This window comes from Pteropus medius, unplaced genomic scaffold (assembly GCF_902729225.1).
Source record: "Pteropus medius unplaced genomic scaffold, Ma_sr-lr_union100, whole genome shotgun sequence".
Classification (NCBI taxonomy): domain Eukaryota; kingdom Metazoa; phylum Chordata; class Mammalia; order Chiroptera; family Pteropodidae; genus Pteropus; species Pteropus medius.
Genome location: NW_024351730.1, coordinates 32642021 through 32661657, shown reverse-complemented (window position 1 = coordinate 32661657; position 19637 = coordinate 32642021). Strand labels below are relative to the sequence as shown.

Here is a 19637-nt window from a genome sequence, read left to right as displayed (position 1 = left end):
TTGGAATGTGCATAAACTCTTTCAGGCCCTGAGTGGTTTGCTGGTAGTCTGAAAAAATTTAAGTACTTTCCTAAATGCCTAGCTTAGGAGAGGGACTTAGGCTTTAGGAGAATTGGGGCCATAAAGAGAGAAGCCTGCCCAGAACAGCAAGGCCATGAATTTGCTTCCAACTTTAACAATGATTTAACACATCAGTGAGGGTAAATCGGATGGCACCTGCCCCAGTTCTGGCCTCTGGGTACCACAGCTGCTGTCTCCACTCTGTGCTCCGCCTCACTCATTTTGCTCTGGACACACTGTCTAGTTCTTGCTGTTTCTCTAACACACTAACCTGTTCTCACCGTGAGGCTTTTGCACTCTTTCCTCTGTCTAGTCCTCTGTTCACTAATGACTCCTGCTATATAGAGAGAGTCATACCACTTATCAATATCTGACATTTTATTATATATCTACCTTCCCCACTATGACTTTCATGAGAGAAAGGACTTTGTCTTAGTCATATGGCAACCCCAGTGCCTAGAAAAGTATTTGGGGCTTAATGGATGTTTGTTGAGTAAATGAATGAATGAACAAACAAATAACATTATACCAGTGTCACTGAAACGTTGCGCTGAGTAATTTCTACGAATACTGCATTATTCCCCCAGGAGTCAGTCCAGGCCATGCCACTATAAGTAGAAAACTTGAGCTGTTTCCATTCGCCCACTGAGGACACGCTGTTCTGTGTGGACCCTTATGCAGGACAAACTCCTGGTTTTCAACAGTGTCTGTCTGCTATCTTCTTACTCCATCAGCCTGTAAGAGTTATAGGCTACCACTTCCCCTTCATTAAAAGGCTTCTTTCCTTAATATTTCCCCTAGAGAAACAAACAATATCTTCCAAGGTTGATTTTCCCTGTCAGAGAACTATTTACTGCCTCTATTGCCCATCAGAAAGACCTGTGTTAGGATTCCTGGCAATCTTTATAAACTGCTGGTACTAGGTAAGAATAGGAACCACGAGGAAGAGGAAAGTATCTGGATGGATTCTAGAGATCATCTACTAGCCCGGTGACTTATTTTAGCAATGAGGAAACTGACGCCCAGGGAGAACACACAACTTAACTGAGGCTACAGACAGAGAAGAGAAGGGGACAGACTCTTAAGTCTCCACTATGTATAGGCCCTATGCCCTCTTCAATCCAAGACATCCTTCTATTTCGTTTACCTATTTATGATTTCCTAGTGAAAATCCCTCTTGCTTGCATTAACCATTTACTTTCAAGCATTCTCAGGTAGGTCAGAACTCAATAATGTGATGTTGGGTGAGAAGAGAGGGAGGAGGGATAAGTTTATTAAATTAAAAATGCTTTGCTGATGCCTTAATATCATTATCTTAAACAATTTGACACATCAAAATCTAAGAAGCATCTGACATATGCAGAAGATATCTATTCCTGCATTTATTTTTGAAATAACTATAGAACTGATCACATACAACTTCAGAGAAAATGCAAATGCTATATTTTCTAACTACGTCATCTGTTATTTTTATGACTCACCATACCAAAGAATTTCAGAAATACCAGAGGGAGAGGATGGAAACAGTTAAGTCATGTGTTCTTCCTGGGACTTGATCAAGATAACTTGTTTATTAGTAATCTTACTTGCTGGTTGACAAAAATGTCTTGTTTTTAGCAAGACAAAATATGTTTCCTTAGAAGTAGTTTTTTCTCAGAAAATCCTAACTACAAAAGTAGGGGACAAAAGATTGTAAGACAAAAATAATGGAATTATTTTCCAAACATCTGGTTAGACACTACTTTTGTCAAAAAATTCACAAGTGAGAATACAACCAATATACTTTATTTCTGGTTTCAGCACCACCTCACTTAATACTATACAACAAAAAAATTAAAGAAAAAATTGGATAAGCATATATTTTGAGGAAAAAAGTGAATAGTAAAGATACAAGTTAATAAGTACATGTGTCATATATATCTCTCCCTGTTCCCCCTCCCCCCGCCCCCCCAAAAAATCAGAAACCTTATAGTAAGAGATAAAGCAAAAATATCATTAAAACTGACATGGAAGAAAATTAAAAGCCATAGAGTAATGATAAATAAACGAACCCACGATTATGACAATTACTATATTTGAGCATTAAGTTTAGCTCTAGATTTCCTGGAAATTAAAGCCAAAATGAGAGATATAACATTTTACATAATTCTTCTCAGATAAAAAGAAAGCATATTGGTTCATGAGAGTCCCACCCGCTTCCCTCAAACTAAATTCTAGAAGGAATCTGTCAACCTTGTGCAAGAAAACTTGAACAGATAGATAATGGATTCAATGATGTATTTGTAGAAGCAGCACAAATGTTCATGGCATACTCTCGACAAATAAGAGCAACAGATAACCTTTCCACATAGGTCTAAAGATGTCCATTCACTTTGCTTTTCTTTTCATCCCTTAAAAAATTCATGGTCTCATTGAAGACAAGGCCGCATATATGTGATGTCACCTACAAAACATCAAGCACTGTTTAACCCCCAGTACCTTCTTTATCAAATCAGTGCAGTAAGTGTCCCCTCTGAGAAGTGAGCAACTCTCCCGGGTCATTGTGGGCAACCAGAAAAACTTGAGAGAGGGGTCTTAAAACTCTGGTCCAAATGCCTTGCAATTTGTAGATTTCACTTTAATAAAATCTGTCAGAGAGTTCAATTATGTTCTTAGACTCCTTTTGTTATTATTCAGGTTTATTTTGTTTCTGGAGGTGTTTGGGGTTGGGGATACTGTGCAAAGGGATTTGGGATGGCTGTTCATAACTGTTCATTAAAGTCAAAGTAAATGGATATCTAGCTGCCTACTTAAATACTTCTTCAAGTGAGAAACAGTAGCAATGAACTCACCTTCAGAATCTCTTCAACACAATGGACTTCATTGGTGAAGGTCTGCTGAAAGTAAAAAGAAAGAAAAAATCAGTACACATAGATGCTGGTATTCCAACAGCAACACTCTCATGAGTAGAATCACTCAGGGTCTACCTTTTACTAAGTGTTAGGGACTTCACATTCTGGATGAGATAAGACAAAAGAGATTAACTTGACTTAATCGAGGGGGAAAGGATTCCGCTGGACATGATGATAACAGACTAATTATAACCCTGGTCAAAAGTTTCCAATGGAAAATGTGTATACTAAAGAGAATACATTTGTAAATCTGGGGGAATAACGGATATAACAAAAGTGGAGGCGAAAAAAAGACGGCAACCAGTGTCACGGTTTGCTGCTTCATAGCGACATCTGTCCGGAGAGCCAGTGAACACAAAGGTCACCCAAACACCTTACTGAGCCCACAGTAAGGAGGCCGACATCCAATCAAGGACAGATTTCTGGGTGATGTTTTAACTTTCCAAAAACTCATTTTAAAGTTTAATGTCTCTAGCCCTGCTTCAAGTCAGTATTTGGATCATATACACAAAAATATTCACACATATACGTGTATATACACACAGACACACACAGACACATGCACACACGCACACGCGCGCGCACACACACACACACACACACACACAATATTTCTGCAGAGAAAGTCCCTAAAAAGAGAGATTACCTACTCTCTTGGAGGAAAGATCCACTATTTACACCTCTTCCTTATCCCTAGCTAAACAGTTGCTGGGGATAAGGATAGTTGCTGTTGCTACTATCACCACACAGACACCACACGGTGTCTAGGAAATGTCATTTTACAGTCTATATTTTTAGTGTGAAGAAATAAAAAAGTTAAATCTAAAAAAAAAAAAAATCACTTTTCCTTAACTGGAGATATGAAACAAAGCCATGGACCTTCATAGTTTCCAATGGAACAGCAACTTAGGCTACGTGTTAATTCATGAGCCAGTGCCCTGGGCAAGTTCTGTACAACACACACCCTTTCTGTTACTGCTCCTGCCTAGGCACTTTGCTGCAATACCTGCCTCACAGCTAGACAGTAAATGGAATTCTTTTCCTGGCTCTTATTTCTAATTTGAGTGCAATTTCATACAGCATCAGCTGCTAATTCCTGAATTGGGATTTATAAATCTATTTCCCTCATTCCAGTTTATTCTAAGGAAGAAGGAAAAAGAAAAGAACATACAACATTCATTCATACTGTCCTGAAATTTAATCTAATGGACATGTCAAAATTCTAATGCAATTTGACCTGAGTCCGGCTTTAAAACATGTGAATTTCTTAGAAACAGTTTTAATAAAATGTCTAAAGTTTGTTATTTTGGAGGTAGGACCTGGAAGGTAGGAGATAGAACCAAAGAATCTAGGATATCCCTTATATCTGCTGTTCCCCTCAGAACTGCCTTCAGGCATTATGCATGTCAACAGCTAGACCTGCTTACCCGCTTTTTGTTTTCAAAGCCATTAAGGGATGCCCAAAAACCAAACCAAACATTAGTAACCAAACATTTTAGCAGGAATGTCAGAGACAGAAATGAATGCTGTTTTGACCTGAAGGGAAAATGTAATTATATTCTACAGTTTCAATTTTTCACATGTATCATTATGTAGAACAACAAAAGCTGAAGGTGAATCAATAGAACAGAGCATATGACTGTAGTGACTCAGGTCAAATAGTCCCCTCACCCTATCTCTGTTGCTAGAATGAGAAGGGGAATCCAATTAAAGTATTTGGCAATCAATTAAAAAGTGGAGCATGTTGGAATGAGGGCAAAAAAGATTTGCCAACTGCTTCTAACAGAATGAGGTCAGAAAGCTTACAGCTTCAGGACACTAAAAGACTTCTCGATTTTCGTAATTACTCAGTCAACACTGAACCAAGATGTTTCATGTCACTAAAAGTTTATTCCTAAATTTTTATTACATGATGTGAACTAGGACTGAAGAAATTTTTCTATGACGTTGTTTATTAGTATCAGGGTAAGATAAATATTGCTAAACAATAACCATTTAACCTATTAAAAATCCTAAATAAGGTCTTAGGTTTAAGCATTAATTGGTTAAGCTATGCTATGAACTTTCATGAGGTCCATTATGGGGGAGTAGGAGTATTTCAAAGGAGTGTGGGAGTTCCATTCTAAACACATAAGAATATATCATATTTGAAGATCTCTAACCAGCAGCTTATAACGGTAAATAACTGGAAATGATCAAATGACCAACAATGGGAGTCTACCTAAAGACCTTTACAGTGTATCCATATAGCAACATGTTATGCAGACTTAATAATGTAAACAAATGTGCTTGCAGGGCAAAAAATGCTCAAGATATATAGTTTCGACTTTTTCTCTAGAAATAATTTTTTACTTACAGAAAATTTACAAAAATAGTAAAAGAAATTCCCACAAACCCTTCACTCAGATTTCCTAAACGCTGGCATTTTACTGCATGTGCTTTATAGTTTTCTCTCCACCCCACCCACACACATCTACACCAAACTGTTTGAAAATAAGTTAGAGAATCAGAGTTAATGCCCCTTTACCCCTAAATACATCTCTGTGTACCAAGATACATTTTAAATCTGCATTTAAAAGAGGGGTAGTTATAAGATTGTAAAATTGGAGCCCATTGTATGTTCTATCTACCTGAGATTCATATCTCCGCTCTTCCTCCAACCCAAATACAGTCTCTGAAACTGGAGTATAGGTATTTCAGGTGTGTTTGCAGAGAAAGATCTGGAAGGACAGGTTGCCTTGTTTAATAAAGTACAACTTGGCACCTCCAAGTCTGCTACTGGAAGGAGACTTTCCAAAAAGGGAGGAGTAGTTCAACAAACCATTATGGCCTAATCTCTTCCTTAAAATCCATTTTCCACACAGGTTCTTCAGCTGAGAACTGCCACTCCTGCTCAGGCCCTCCCTTCAACACTGTGGCCAGAGACTAAACAATCAGCCTGTCAAGCACAGCTGAAGATCTTCAGGGAAGATTTCCTCAAAGAATAAAAGATGATAAAAAAGCAACAACAACAACAAAATCTATGCTAGTTGCACGAGTCCGGAAGCTCTAGTATGCAGGTCCTTCCCTGTCTAGGTCTCCTTCAATGGTGCAATATCTAGGTCCCTGGAGGAGACAGAGCTCCCTCCTGCCTCCTTGTGGCTACCTCACAGATCTGGTGTCCTGTGCATACACAGATGTCCCAGCAGAGACCTCACTTCCCCACTGGGGTATGACCTTAACACAGGAACCATAATTCTAGTCAATTAAAAACAATGATGGCAGCTACTTATTGAAGACATATTTTACTATTATTTCCTCCATTTGATACCAACTATTGGAAGATGCACCGTTATTAGCTTAGCGGGGTGGGGCAGGGGAGCTACTGCAGTAAACACACCCACTGACTGTAGATATATCCCTACTACAGAAACTTAACAATGGAATAAAAATCTCTGAAGGAATTCTGTATAACACTCTATTTAACTCTCACATCAATCTTTGTGGTAGGTATTACCTACCCCCAGTTTTTAAAATGAGACTGAATTCTAGAGAAATTCAGTTACATGTCCAAGGTCACACAATGCTCTGAAGTGACTGAGCCTGGCTTCATGATATTGTTATACTAGCTTTTCAAAAACCTCAACTTTCAGGCAAGAGACAAATATGTTAGCATTTGAAGGAGGGGATATGATCCCAGCTGTCCTATGCATGACCAAAAACATTCTTTAAAGGGCAATGTTTTCCTTTCGTCTGTACAAGGAAGCATTTTGGTATTCATATTTAAAGGCCTCCTACTACTACGGTGCTTCAGACCAGAGAAGGCAGCAATGCTGACCTTGGGTCTGATTTCTCACTCCTCCTGGAATGACACTGTGTTATTGTAAGGAAATGCCCTGATAACAAAATAAAATGTCAGTAAACGTCTTCTAAGCATGGCACACTTTGTTTTAACAATCTAAAAAGAGCAGGATAGAAAAAATACACCTGACCACTGAGACCAAGAAGCTCTCACAATATTGTGTTTTAAGCCTCTCAGGTTTCAACAGAGCAGCACTTTTATAACAATGCCATTCTCAAAAAGTCTCAGTTATCACTAACCAGGAACTGCAGGGAACATGAAGGCAGCATGCTGAGGAAGAAAGCCCAAAGATCTTGGATTCTAGTTCTGGCTCTGCTAAGGGCTGGTTCTGCAATCCTGGATAAGATTCAACTTGTTTGGGACTATTTCCTCATGGTGATACAGGGATAATATTACTAACCCGAATCACTTCACAGGGTTGGTATGAAGGTCAAACGGGAAACTTCAACACTCCCTGGTCTCCTCACTCCGGAAACCTGCACACACTCCCCTGCTGTCCGTAACTTTCCTGTCAAAGCCCGATTGTTTTATCATTTCTATGCTTCTGTATTACACATTCTGTGAACGCACGGGCCAGTTCTACCTTGCTCAACCACCAATCACACACTGCTTGTTGGAACTTGTTCAGTCTCAGAAGTCAGAATATGAAAATAAGTTGCTAATTCCAATTTTTAGAGTTTCAGAGACTTACTGACATTTAGTTTGTGTGACTTATAAGTCAACATCTTAATTAACAAATTCCATGGAAATAAACATACTAGGAACAAAAAGGAAATTGTTTTGCATTGTTCTCTCCTTAAAAACATTAAGATAGTCTTAGGAACTATTTTTCACGTCTCAGATTGGCAAAACATAAAACAAAGGACTGACAATACTGTGTCCATGAGACCGATGTGGAGAAACAGGTACCCTAACGCCGTGGTTGGCAGGAGGGATGAGCAGCACAACCTCAGAAGACAGCATCTTGGCAACAGCCACCAAATTCTAATTTCCCATACTCTGCCCCAGCAACCTGACTTCTAGCACCAACTCCTACATGTACAAAAAGACAGTGTACAACTTATTTAGCCTCTTTGCAAACCGGAAGGTACTGCAAACCATCTAAATGCTCATGCACTGGTTGAGTGGCTAGGAGAACTGTGGAACACGCTACTTACACAGAAATACTATGCAGCTATGATAATGAGAAAGCTCTTTGTGTACTGATTTGGGGTCATCTTTTTAAGACATATTGTTAAGCAGGAAGGAACAAAACAAAACAAAAAAAAACAAGATGCAGTGTGTGGCAGGATTTGGATAATTAAAAAGGTGACAGTGAGAAAAGAACATGTTCATCTAAATGCCACATTTGCTTTTATTTTCTATTAGCCTTCCTCTATGTAATAACACTGACATGATTGTGTCCTCAGCTTCCTCCTCGGTGCTCTGGGCATGCCCCACCTAACACTTAGCACACTGAACTGTTCACAGATCTACAGCCAACCCTCCCTAATGGATTGTGAGGTGCTCATGGGGAAACCCAGGACCTGCTCTCAAGGCCTGGACTATGTAGTCTAGTTTGGGAAACAAGCATGAACTGCTGGCTAGTTCATGCTTGTTTCCCAAACTAGAAAAAATTGGGGGTCCTCTTTTGATCAGTTACACTTAAATACTGAACAGAAATATTTGAAACACACACAGCCTCATAAGATTGTTTCGAAGAAGAAATAAGACAATACACATTAAAACTAATGCTATACAAATAAATTCAAGCATTATCATTAAGATGCCATAATCAGTGTTTCCAAGAGAGAGATTAGAGGAGAAAACCAGAAGGCCTGCCTCAACAAGGTTTTTACATAAAATTAACTTTATTCTGTGAACACACAGTAAATTACCTAAATAGCTAGGCCTAGTCCAAAAACACACTCATACTGCCTGGGTGTGCCTACTTCAGCTGGAAAAGGTATAATGGTGCTAGCACTATTACTTCAGAAGTATCATGCCCTCTGGACAACTATTTAAACTACCCACACCCAGAATTTCAGGATAAGAAGTTTTAAAATCCCAGACAGATATATGGGCACACTCATAGCACACATTTTTTTTTAAAAAAAACCCTATAGGTTGTTAACATGGAAGGAGAGATAATGGGTAGAAAAGAGAAAACAAGGTACAGTTGTCTTAAAGAATAGTATTGTTATATAAATTGCAAACTAACTTTGTTAAATTATCCCTTCAAGAAATTAAATGCCCTCCAGCTCTTTCCAAATATTTTCAAATAATGGAAAAGTTTTGGGTAGCTTTTTAAAGGTGACGAATTCCCAGTAGCAAAGAATAGTATTGTTATAAAGAATAGTATTGTCTTAAAGAATAGTATTGTTATATAAATTGCAAACTAACTTTGTTAAATTATCCCTTCAAGAAATTAAATGCCCTCCAGCTCTTTCCAAATATTTTCAAATAATGGAAAAGTTTTGGGTAGCTTTTTAAAGGTGACGAATTCCCAGTAGCAAAGAACTAGTAACAGGGTCCCTGGAAGCCTCTTTTTGACACCAAACTGTCTGCCAGGTGTGAAGGCTAACACAATCAGTAGTATGCTGATGGTAGAAATATTTATTGTTGTCGAGAGAAAATTTTCAAGAGGAGGAAAGGGATTGATAGGGCAAGATGATTTAAAATCACCTTTCAGATGACAAGCAATCTATAGGTCACCTACAGTTATTACCCAACAAAAACTTACTGTGGACCAAGCAATTCTACTCATATAGGAGCATCTAGGAAAGAGCAGATAATATAGAAGCAGGGATGTCACCAACACTGGCTGCCCTCTTCTAGAAGTCTTCCTTTACCTGACTGTCCGGCCACTTCGACGCTGAATGGTAACCCACAGCGTTCTAATCTGTCTCCTCCAGACTGGCTTCCTGCAGGTGGGGACTGAGGTTGATTCATTGCTTAATTCTGGGCCTTAGCATAATTCGGGGCTAATACAGACATGCAAGTAATATTTGTGAAATGAATGAATTTGATTTTGTCATCTCCAACAGAATTCAGAAACGTGAGCTTGCCAAAAAGTAATTAAAGTAAGTAAATTCTGAATTTTTTTCTACATTTTGGAAGCAATGTTTGCTCATATTTGTAAAACTCCAGACCACTTCACAGAATAATATTTTTTAATATACACAAATCCTCAGTTCAAAAAAAAAAGTACTACTTATTTTAACTAAATTCCATCACCACCACCAACACAATCAGATGTTTTTCACCCACAGATTAGGTGCCTAAATGCATTTTAAGGACATGAATTTTTAAGACAGCAAAGTATCAGGTGTGACAGTAACAGGAGATCATGACTGGTAGAAGAGGGGGTACATCAGGCATGCTTGGGTGGGGTAAAGGAAGGGTATATGTCTCCTTAAGACAGGAGATCAAGAAATACTCCCAGATAAAGAATGAAAGAAAATGCTGGAAGCTTAGAAGATGTGCTAGCATTCAAATTCACTTATTAAATGAGAGTTAATAACCCTAATATTTTTAAAGTTCACCTTTAGGTAAACTGCTCTTTTACAGGAAAACTATATCACCTTCCTGTCTGTTTTCCACTAACTAGAGCAAAAAACAGTCTGGAAAGAAAAAAAAACAAAAACCCTGAACATCATTGCTGAAACTTATAAAACTGTACAGAAAGAGGTATTTTGAACTACCAGAACTTTAAAGATCAATATGAATAATTAGTTTGTTCCTTTCCAGTCATTTTAATTATATCACTGAAATAACTTGCTTTAATTAGTTACTGATTATTTTTCTAAAATACATATTTAAAATAGCTCATAATTTGTGTTAACTGAACTACCTAAAATATTCTGGAAATTCGTTTTGATCTCTATTAAAAGAAGGCATCTTTTAATTATGAAACCTAGGATCTAGTTCTTAAGATGTGGTTCAAATAAATAAAAATAAGAACACTGAGTAGATGTTCACCACATATATAACTGTAAACACTTGCTTAATATAAATACACAGACAAATATGAGGGGAGTAATAAAAGGGCTGATTTCATTTATTTTATTACTACTACATTTCCAGAGATCACATGAGTGTGTAAATTTTAATTTGCAAAGCAGTAGAGTCACATAAAACAGTTCCTATTTTTAAAAATAATACTCTTTAGAGCCGATACATATATATATCTTTTATAAATACGCCAACTAGTTTTTTTGGTATAAAAATTAAGAGGACTGGTGTATACTTGAGATAGGTTTAAATTGACTTAAAACACAAAATACCTGGATGAAAAAGAAATGTAAAAAAACGTACAATTGTTTGACAGTAAATATGTCTAATCTCAGTTATTCATCAACTTTCTAACCTTTGACTGTGAACCATTACCATTCATCATGTAATAAGCACTCAGAAATCCTCAATGGTCTAAGGCTCTAAAACACTGTGCCTTTGATGAAAGATCACATGAGACCCCATGAAGCCCATTGTGGGCACAGAAATCATGAATGACTTAGTAATACTAGCTAAAAAGCATGGCTTAAAAAAAAAAAAAAAAGGCACCACAAAAAACAAGTCTAGACACTGGTTCTATTCCAGTGATGATAAAATGACAAGTCCTTTCAAACAGGCCAAACTATACAATCTATCTCCTCTTCTACAACCAATTTCTTACTAAAACAACCTTTAGAGGTTTTTAAAGAGGGGTTTAATTTTTATTTTTGAATGGGTACATTAATTTGCAACGCATGAGTGCCCTTTTGCAGGGCAATTTCTGGGCTCCTCTAGTTAGAAGCAGAGACTTCAGGCTGTCAGACAGAGATCCCTCTGGCCGATGCATATTCATATTCTCTCTCTACCCGCCACGCCCCCACACAGACATGCCCACATACGCAAGTGCTCTCTCCGAAATCATATTAACTGATGGTTCTGAGTCTAAAACAACGCTATGGAATTACTTTGTCAACCATGACCAGATTAATAGATGCATAAACCTGTATTACTGCTCCTTCTTTGAGTGCTTGTGTCTATCAAATTTAAGTGGCAAACCACATTCAGGAACCATGTCTAAATCTATGTTTCACAGGACTTTTTTTTTCCCCCCCTTCATAGTTGGGCATAAGCTAAGACTACAGAGGCACCAGAAGAAAACTTTCCATCAGTTTCTGGATGAGGTTGAAAGAAACTTAAGTCATATGAATAAGATAAACCATATAATCCATGCTTTGTCTGAAAAGACATAAAGATTTTATCCTGGGCTTATTCCAGTAGTAATCTCAACAGTCCCCTCTGGGTTAGGTGTCGTCTGTCTCCTGGCATCGATGATTTTTAAAAACAAAAAACAGAACGGGGCGGGGGTGAGGGGGGAAGGGTGGGGTAGGAAGAAAATTACTGAATCAGTAAGCTAGAGGAATATATACTCTGAGGAAACAATCTGAGCTTCAAACTACCCTGGGGATTACTGATACTATAATAAACACAGAGGAAAGAAAGCAAATAAAGATGCCCTTTATATCTTAATTTTGAACAAAAAAATTCCTTTTTTTTTTTCTTTAACGTTGGCTAACAAACTACCAGGTTACTTGCCAGATTCTAGAAAGGGATTAAAGATCATTCTGGGAAAGAACAACTCATTTAATATTATAATATTATAAACAGTTATAAATCTTTTATTTATCACCATCATCAAAGAGCACCTAAATTTAAGAGAGTATTTTTCTTTTCTATAATCTACTGAAAACCAGATTTAGTCATTCTTTTTAGGAACAAAAAAGATTACTAATTCTACTGATTCTCTGGTACACTTAATAATCTTTTCCTTTTCCTATATTATCTTTGTATAAGTTTGATTTAAGAGTATAGACAAATTACATCATACTTCCAGCAAAACTTATCTGATAAACTGATTTACTGAACTGGAGGAAAGTGAAAATATGTTTAATAATAAAGTTTTGAACAAATATTTAGTTACTCAACAAGCAACAGCATTTGTTTATAAATACAAGGAGGGGTGGTGTGAACACATAAAAAAAATTATTCTTGGTTTTATTTTAAATAGGTGTTTAACATGTGCCAAGGAGAAAATTTTATTTGCCTGTAGAATAATGTACTCTAATACCTACTGAATTTAAAGCATGTGAGCATTCATAATATATATGAGCGCGATTCCAGAAGTTACAGTAGGGAACATGCAGGTTTATGTCCATTTTGAAGATATGAAGCAGCCAATGACTCTTACATCTTTCTCTACCTAGTATATTTCTCTCCTCATCCCATCGCACTGACACACGCATGCAATGAAGACGTGTTTTTTTTAATGAAGAAGTTTTAAAAGCACTCTTTTGACTTTAATCCAGAGCCCTGGCCCAAGACTCCAACTTTCTGAATGTTTTAAGGCACAGTGTAATTTAACTACATTTGTCATAACTCCCAATATTCTTACACTGACTGTCAGTCCTGTCTTCTCCATTTCTTTCTAAAGTTTTCTAGAGTAGAATCTAGGTGCCAGAGAAGAGAGAATATGAAAAATAGGCAATTGTTCTAATGGTAACAATAAAAGCAATCACCCTTGAAATTGCCTTTAAAAGATGAGAGGGTGAACCTAGCAGACGTAAATTATATCTTGGTCGTACATGAGTCCAATGGTGGCCCTCCTGACTATTCCATATACCTAGCACACAGCCCACTGGGGAAATGCTCCTGGAGTCTACTTTACCTCTTTCCTGACATTATCATAATCACATTGCCAGTTTGGGGGATAAGAATGGGGAGGAGCACATGACTTTGAAAAAAAAAATCCTTCTTTCAACTTGAAGTTCTATAATTGATAGATAGCCAAATCCTCTGTAAAAATAAGCAATATTATATATATCACCACAATAATGCTGCCTACCACCCTGCATTAAATGAACCCGAAAAGTTTTAGACTGGTTCTTGAGCAGGTCAGTCTTGTCTGTTTTACTACCTTTTAGGTAAAACTTTTAAGAGGGATCTCAATGTCCAAAAGTTGATTGCTTAATAGAATTCTCTCAAAAGCTTTTTTGCAGGACAAAATAAACCGGTTTCTTCTGGACTTAACTAGAACACTGTCTTTAAAAGAAATTACTTGTGAAATTACCACTAGAAAATGCCACTGCTTCCAAATCTAGGGTAACAGGTTCTCCGACTCATTTTATGGCATAGTTACAAAAAAAAAAAAAAAAAAGCCAAGAGTTGTAACCTGAATTCAAATCAATCAAGGAAGAGTTTATAGTCTAATAACTTGAGAGTTCTCCCTCTTTCCTCATTATTTCTACCCAATTTCTTATGGTTGATAGAAGATTCACTACTGCTTAAAGTAAGCACATTCCATCTTCTGAAGAAAAATAGAAACATTATCATCTTCTCTAGACTTTCATCAAATAAATTTATATCCCACAGAGATACAGACTATGTGACCACAAACTATGCTGAGTAAACTAACGAAACCATAAAACTACAAGAACATTAAAATGTATCTATTATACCTGCCTGCACTGAAGTATGATTACTTTGAAATATTCCTAGACTGGTGGAAATCAATACTAACTTATATTGGGTAGGAACTCCACAAGCTTTTAGATTTGTCTTAAATTCCATGTGTCTGCTGAAAAACAAAGCAATAAAAGCTGGGGAGGGGTGAGAGGGGAGAGAAGGGGATGTGGGAGAATGCACACTTGTATAAACAAACATATTTAAGGTTTTAAACTGCCAATATCTTCACTTTATAGCTTTGCTTTAAGAAGACAAAAGAAACTACTAACATTTGACAGGTGATCCAGAAGTTCAAGACCAGAGCTTGAAAGATAAGGATTAAAAATCTGAGTGGTAAGAAATTGCTTATTTAAAAATGTTTTTAATTTCTTTAAAACATTTCCAAAATATGCTGTGATTTTGTACAGCTACAACACATTATACTTTCCCTAGTCTTACTCCATTTTCATTAGCAAGAAAGAGACAGAGAGGGAGAGAAGGGAAAATCCATAATCCAAACCAACAACCATGCAAACCTCAAGAGGTATTTCAAGTCTCTAGTGACAACTGAGAGAGAGAGAAAAAAAGCCACACTACACAACCTGTCTGCCACCTATCAAGTGTATACCAAGGGAGGGGACATGGGAGGGGCCGAATACCTGTGGCTAGAAAGCTTATTTACCTTGTTCATAAGGTCACGCAAAGCAGCAGTGAACTACAGAAGTTATTCTGAATTTTCTTTGATGCTAGACCCTAACAGAGGAGGCAAAAGAGAAGAAAAGGAGGGAAGAAGGAAGGAATGAAGGAAGGGAAAGGGAGAAGGGGAGAGGGAAAAAGAAGTGAGAAAAAAGAGGGAGAGAGAGATTTTCTTTTGAGGCCTCTCTCCAGCCTGCTTCTTCCCCACCTAAATCTCAGGCTTGCACTTACTTCCTCATACTTACTTTGGGGCAGCTGTATACTGTGGGGCACTTACCTTTGTGAACATGTCTTACTGCCTTCCTACATGGCAAACAAGCTTTCCTGTTTTCATACATCCCCTTGGCAGCCCTAATCGGTGCCACTAGGTTACTGTCTTTTGTGCTGGCGGCCGCAATGGCGGCCCTGACAGGAAAGAACTTTTAATCGCTTCCCTAGTACTGAGCCATAAGAAGCAGTGAATGCTCCCAGGCACAACTCCCCTGGCTCTGCTCCTAAAAATGCTCTCTCAAGGACACCGTTGCTTAGCGATATCTGCCTTCCCCCGTACATTTGAAATTGGCAACATCTGTCCTTTTGGCAGTTTTGACTTGTGCAAAGCACCATGCTCTCAGTTTAAAAACATATGGCTTTATGAAATGGGCAATCCTCTACTCTTCCCATCTCCCTGCAAAACCCCAAAACGGTTTAATCTTTGCATATAAAAATCTAAAGGGTTTAAAACACTTGATAGTACATAAGCAAAATAGTTAGCCACCAGTGGGAGTTCCTAAGAAACCCCACCTAACAGTGCACAATTACACTCAAGGATGTGTCTTAACTGAAAACTCCATTTAGTTCAAAATTTTCTATGTAACTAATTCCATCACTATGTATTATGTGTAAATATGCATTAGTAAGACAAGACATAAAGGCAATTTATTCATGGAGTAGGTAAAGGAATTTTAATGCTCACATTATAGCCCAACCTCATAATCAAAAATACAAAGACACACAGACAAACAGACACACAGACACACACACACGACACATGCACGCACAGGTCAATGGCAAAAGAACCTAAAAAAATTTAGAGAGAAAAGGTTCATTTAAGTAATTCTAACATTATAAATTTCAAAAAATTGATCTTAAGTTTCCTAAGTTTTTTATTTATCCCTCAACATAATCATTTTACTATAATTTTATGCATAAGAAAAAAACCTAACCAAAAAATAAAACTTTTTATGGGTGGTATATATGTTCTGTGTATAATAATTAGTTTTTATCTAACACATCAACAGGAAATAAAAATCAGAGTAATAAAAAGCATAAAAGTCGGGAGGCAGATGGGGTAAAAGGGGTCAAATATGTGGTGACAAATTTAACTATGAGCGGTGAACACACAAAGCAATATATATGCCTATTAAAAAAATTAAAATAAAATGTTCCTTTCATAAAAAATAATAAATTAAAACAAGACAAAACCTCTGAAAAATAAAAAGTAAATCATGCCTATACTGTTAAATGAAAAAAGCAGTTTGTAACACAAAATAAACTGATACCAATTTTATAAGGAAAAAAAGCATAAAAGTCAATTAAGCTCCGAACCATGCTGTGTTTGTTCAAACTTTAGCATTTACATATTTTTGTTCTTTTTGGCCAAACCAATTTTGACATTTTAGAAACACATATTTTCAAAGACATTCTATAGGAACTGAGTTCCAGCTTCAAAGAGCAGGCTGACCTATTGCTTTCCTCAAGTCTCTACTTAGAGCTTACAGAAGCAGTAAGTAAGTATCACCCGTGATACTTATGGGTGATACTTATGGCCATTGAAAATATATCCAAAAGGTCCTTGACTCTGTGGATTTAACAACAGCCTTGAAATTCCATAACATGCATGTGTAATCCGACTTAGCCACAAATGTGAATTCAACACCCTAGAACACACTTCTCACCATAGCTCTTCGCTTGCTACTTGCCCAGATGCACACGGTAATTCTCAATAAGGCTTTTTGTTGTAGTTAATGGGAGAAATCTAAGTAGACTTTGCAAATTGGGGAGTTCTCAAAAATCTCAGATGTTCCTCCAAGGCATGCCCGGTGGCTCTGCCTTACAGGGTAGTGCTTACACACCAGGTTCTGAGTGGGACACGCCAGCTTCCAGACATGGCTCTGCCAGGGACAAACTATTAAGCTCACTGCATGGAAAGGGCTTAAGTACAGTGTCTGGTACATGGTACAATGTCAATAAATTATAGACATCGTTTTTATTATTATACTATCCCACTATGACACAAAAGTCTGTTGTTTTTTTTTTTCCTTTCTTCCATTCTACTAAACTTTCCCACTTCTCCACACCATCCTCCAAATACGACGTTTACTTAATGTTTATGAAAACTTCCTCTGGAATGGGGAAGGGAATGCTGAAGGAATGAATGACAACAAATTTTATATCTTTTAACAACTGTATATATACAGTAGTACGATCCTTGCTTACACCTCCCTCTGATTTATTCTTAAACAGCCAAAGTCTTTCCAGCTCTGAAGAATCCATCACCTACTAAAACACATGTATCTGAAATATGTTTCTAATAAATTCTGAATTAATGTGGGGAAACATGCAATTTGTAGAGGCTGGGATCCTGGGCCCTAAGAACTAGGAGGATGGAGGGAGCCAGGGCAGGAGTTGTGGTGCTGTCCACCAGGAAAGTGCTGATAAGCTTTGTGGGTTCTGCCTCCGATATAACCCTCATGTCAAGCCATTTTTCAGACAAGGAGAAAGTGCGAAAAGCTTCCAGGAAAAAAAAGTGCAAAAAAGAGTTCCAAGGCTAAGAGGGGAAAGCAAGGACTGGTCAAGTCGGTCAGCACTGCCCTTCTCCAGGACTGTCCCTGTACAGTCTACAGGGCAATGATAGCCCATTAAAGAGCCAAACCCCCAGGGGGTTTACTTAACTAACTACTAGAGCCTTATTGAGAATTTCTCCATTCTGAGGTTTCTGCCATGAGACCTACTCTTAAGGATGAATGCCATGAGCTATCTCACAGTGCCAATTAATAAATAATTATTAGGTCTGCAAGCAAGGTAAATAAAAACAGGCTGTAATACTCATCAAAATCAGCTATATCCTCATTACCATATAGTGATACTCTAACCCTATTCTGAGATCCTGAAAAAAATCTATGGGCCCTGTACTGTTTTCACCTCTGAAAAGTTCAGAGTCTACTCCAGTCTCTTGCAAATCCTACGTACCTAATAACTTGCAGGACAACCTGCTGGCACAGTCAGAAATAAATTTCAAACAGTATTATCATAAAAGCCTTCTAAAAGATACTCCTTGACTCAAGAAAAAATTCCTACAGTACACTATTAGTAGCAGGAGTAACAGTAGCAGCTGTCAGTAAAGAAACATGCATAAAGAACCCGTTGGATAGAGGGGGCGGAGGAAGGAGGAAAGAAAATAATAAACAAAATTTAGTTCTGAATTGAGGAAAGTTCTTTAAGCATGAAGAGGTCCTTCACTGGTGAAGGCGAGGAAAAGTCTTAAGTCACCTCCAGGCCTCAAGATTATTTTTCTTCTATGACAGCGCTCCATCTCTAACTGAACTTTAAATTGTTTTCCTCCATGACTCAAAATACAGTCTAAAACAATTTTACCCAAACTTTAATTATATTCACACTATCTTGACAGTGATACCATATTGCAATACTACCTGCGCTATTTTATTTAAATCAACTGATGATCAACTCACATTTTTGACTTGGCCTCACCCTAAGTTACAAAATTTATGAAATCCTGGATTTCATGTGTTTGGGGGGTGTGTGGGTGTGTGGGTGTGTGTGTGTGTGTGTATATTTTTTTTTTCCTAACTTACATTTAGTTATATAAAGATTGGTGCCCCTATATTGTTTTGGAAGATCATATACTAATCAATACTATATGAACTAAAAGCTGAAGGGATGTCTTGGGACATGCTGACCCCTCTACCTCATAAAATCATCCTGCTTTATTTGCTTATACAAGTGTCACCCATCCTCTATATCAGATCCAGGAAGCCTTCACGAATTACATGAAAATATGCCTACTTGTGACCAACATTCCTGAATTTGTGACCCAGACCACAAAATTAACATTATATGATCTGCAGTTCAGAACTATAATTTTTTTTTCCATATGTGTCATGATGTCCAAATACAACTACCTCTATGTAGTTCTCATGACAACTAACACACAATTCTGAATCCTGAAACTACAGCAGGTACTCAATACTTTCATAGTGGCACAAAATATTCAAGTCTCTTGCTTAAAAAAGCATCATGTTTCAAAAGTTGAAAGACATAGAATTTCATGATTTCACCAAAACAACTGAGAAACACCATCAAATAAATCCAAAACATCAGGATACTTCTTAATATACTAAGTATACTTGTATACTTTCATAGAAATTCGTACCTTATACAAACAAACATGAGTTGTCTATATAAGATCAGTATTATTAAGGTCAGTTTTTTTTAGGGGGGGTAGTTTCTAGAGTCACCCCAAGAGCCAGAGTTGTACTATCACCTCCTCTTCCACTTCCAGTTGAAACCAATAAAGGCTGTTCGTACAGTAAAATACAGTAAGTCCTCAACGTCATCTACAGGTTCTTGGAAACTGTGACTTTAAGTGAAATGACAAATAATGAAACCAATGTTAGCAC

General features: G+C 37.4%; 1 protein-coding gene across 3 annotated transcripts in view; it reads right to left on the bottom strand.

Annotated features, from left to right (window-relative positions):
• The window catches only part of AFF1 (ALF transcription elongation factor 1), a 167619-nt gene that overhangs the window by 49559 nt on the left and 98423 nt on the right, over window positions 1-19637 (bottom strand). For 2 of the 3 annotated variants that reach the window (XM_039845645.1, XM_039845647.1), the window contains one exon: window positions 2892-2936. In XM_039845645.1, the coding sequence (XP_039701579.1) occupies window positions 2892-2936 (45 nt within the window). The remainder of the gene's footprint in view (window positions 1-2891; window positions 2937-19637) is intronic. The other variant, XM_039845646.1, reaches the window with a different exon arrangement.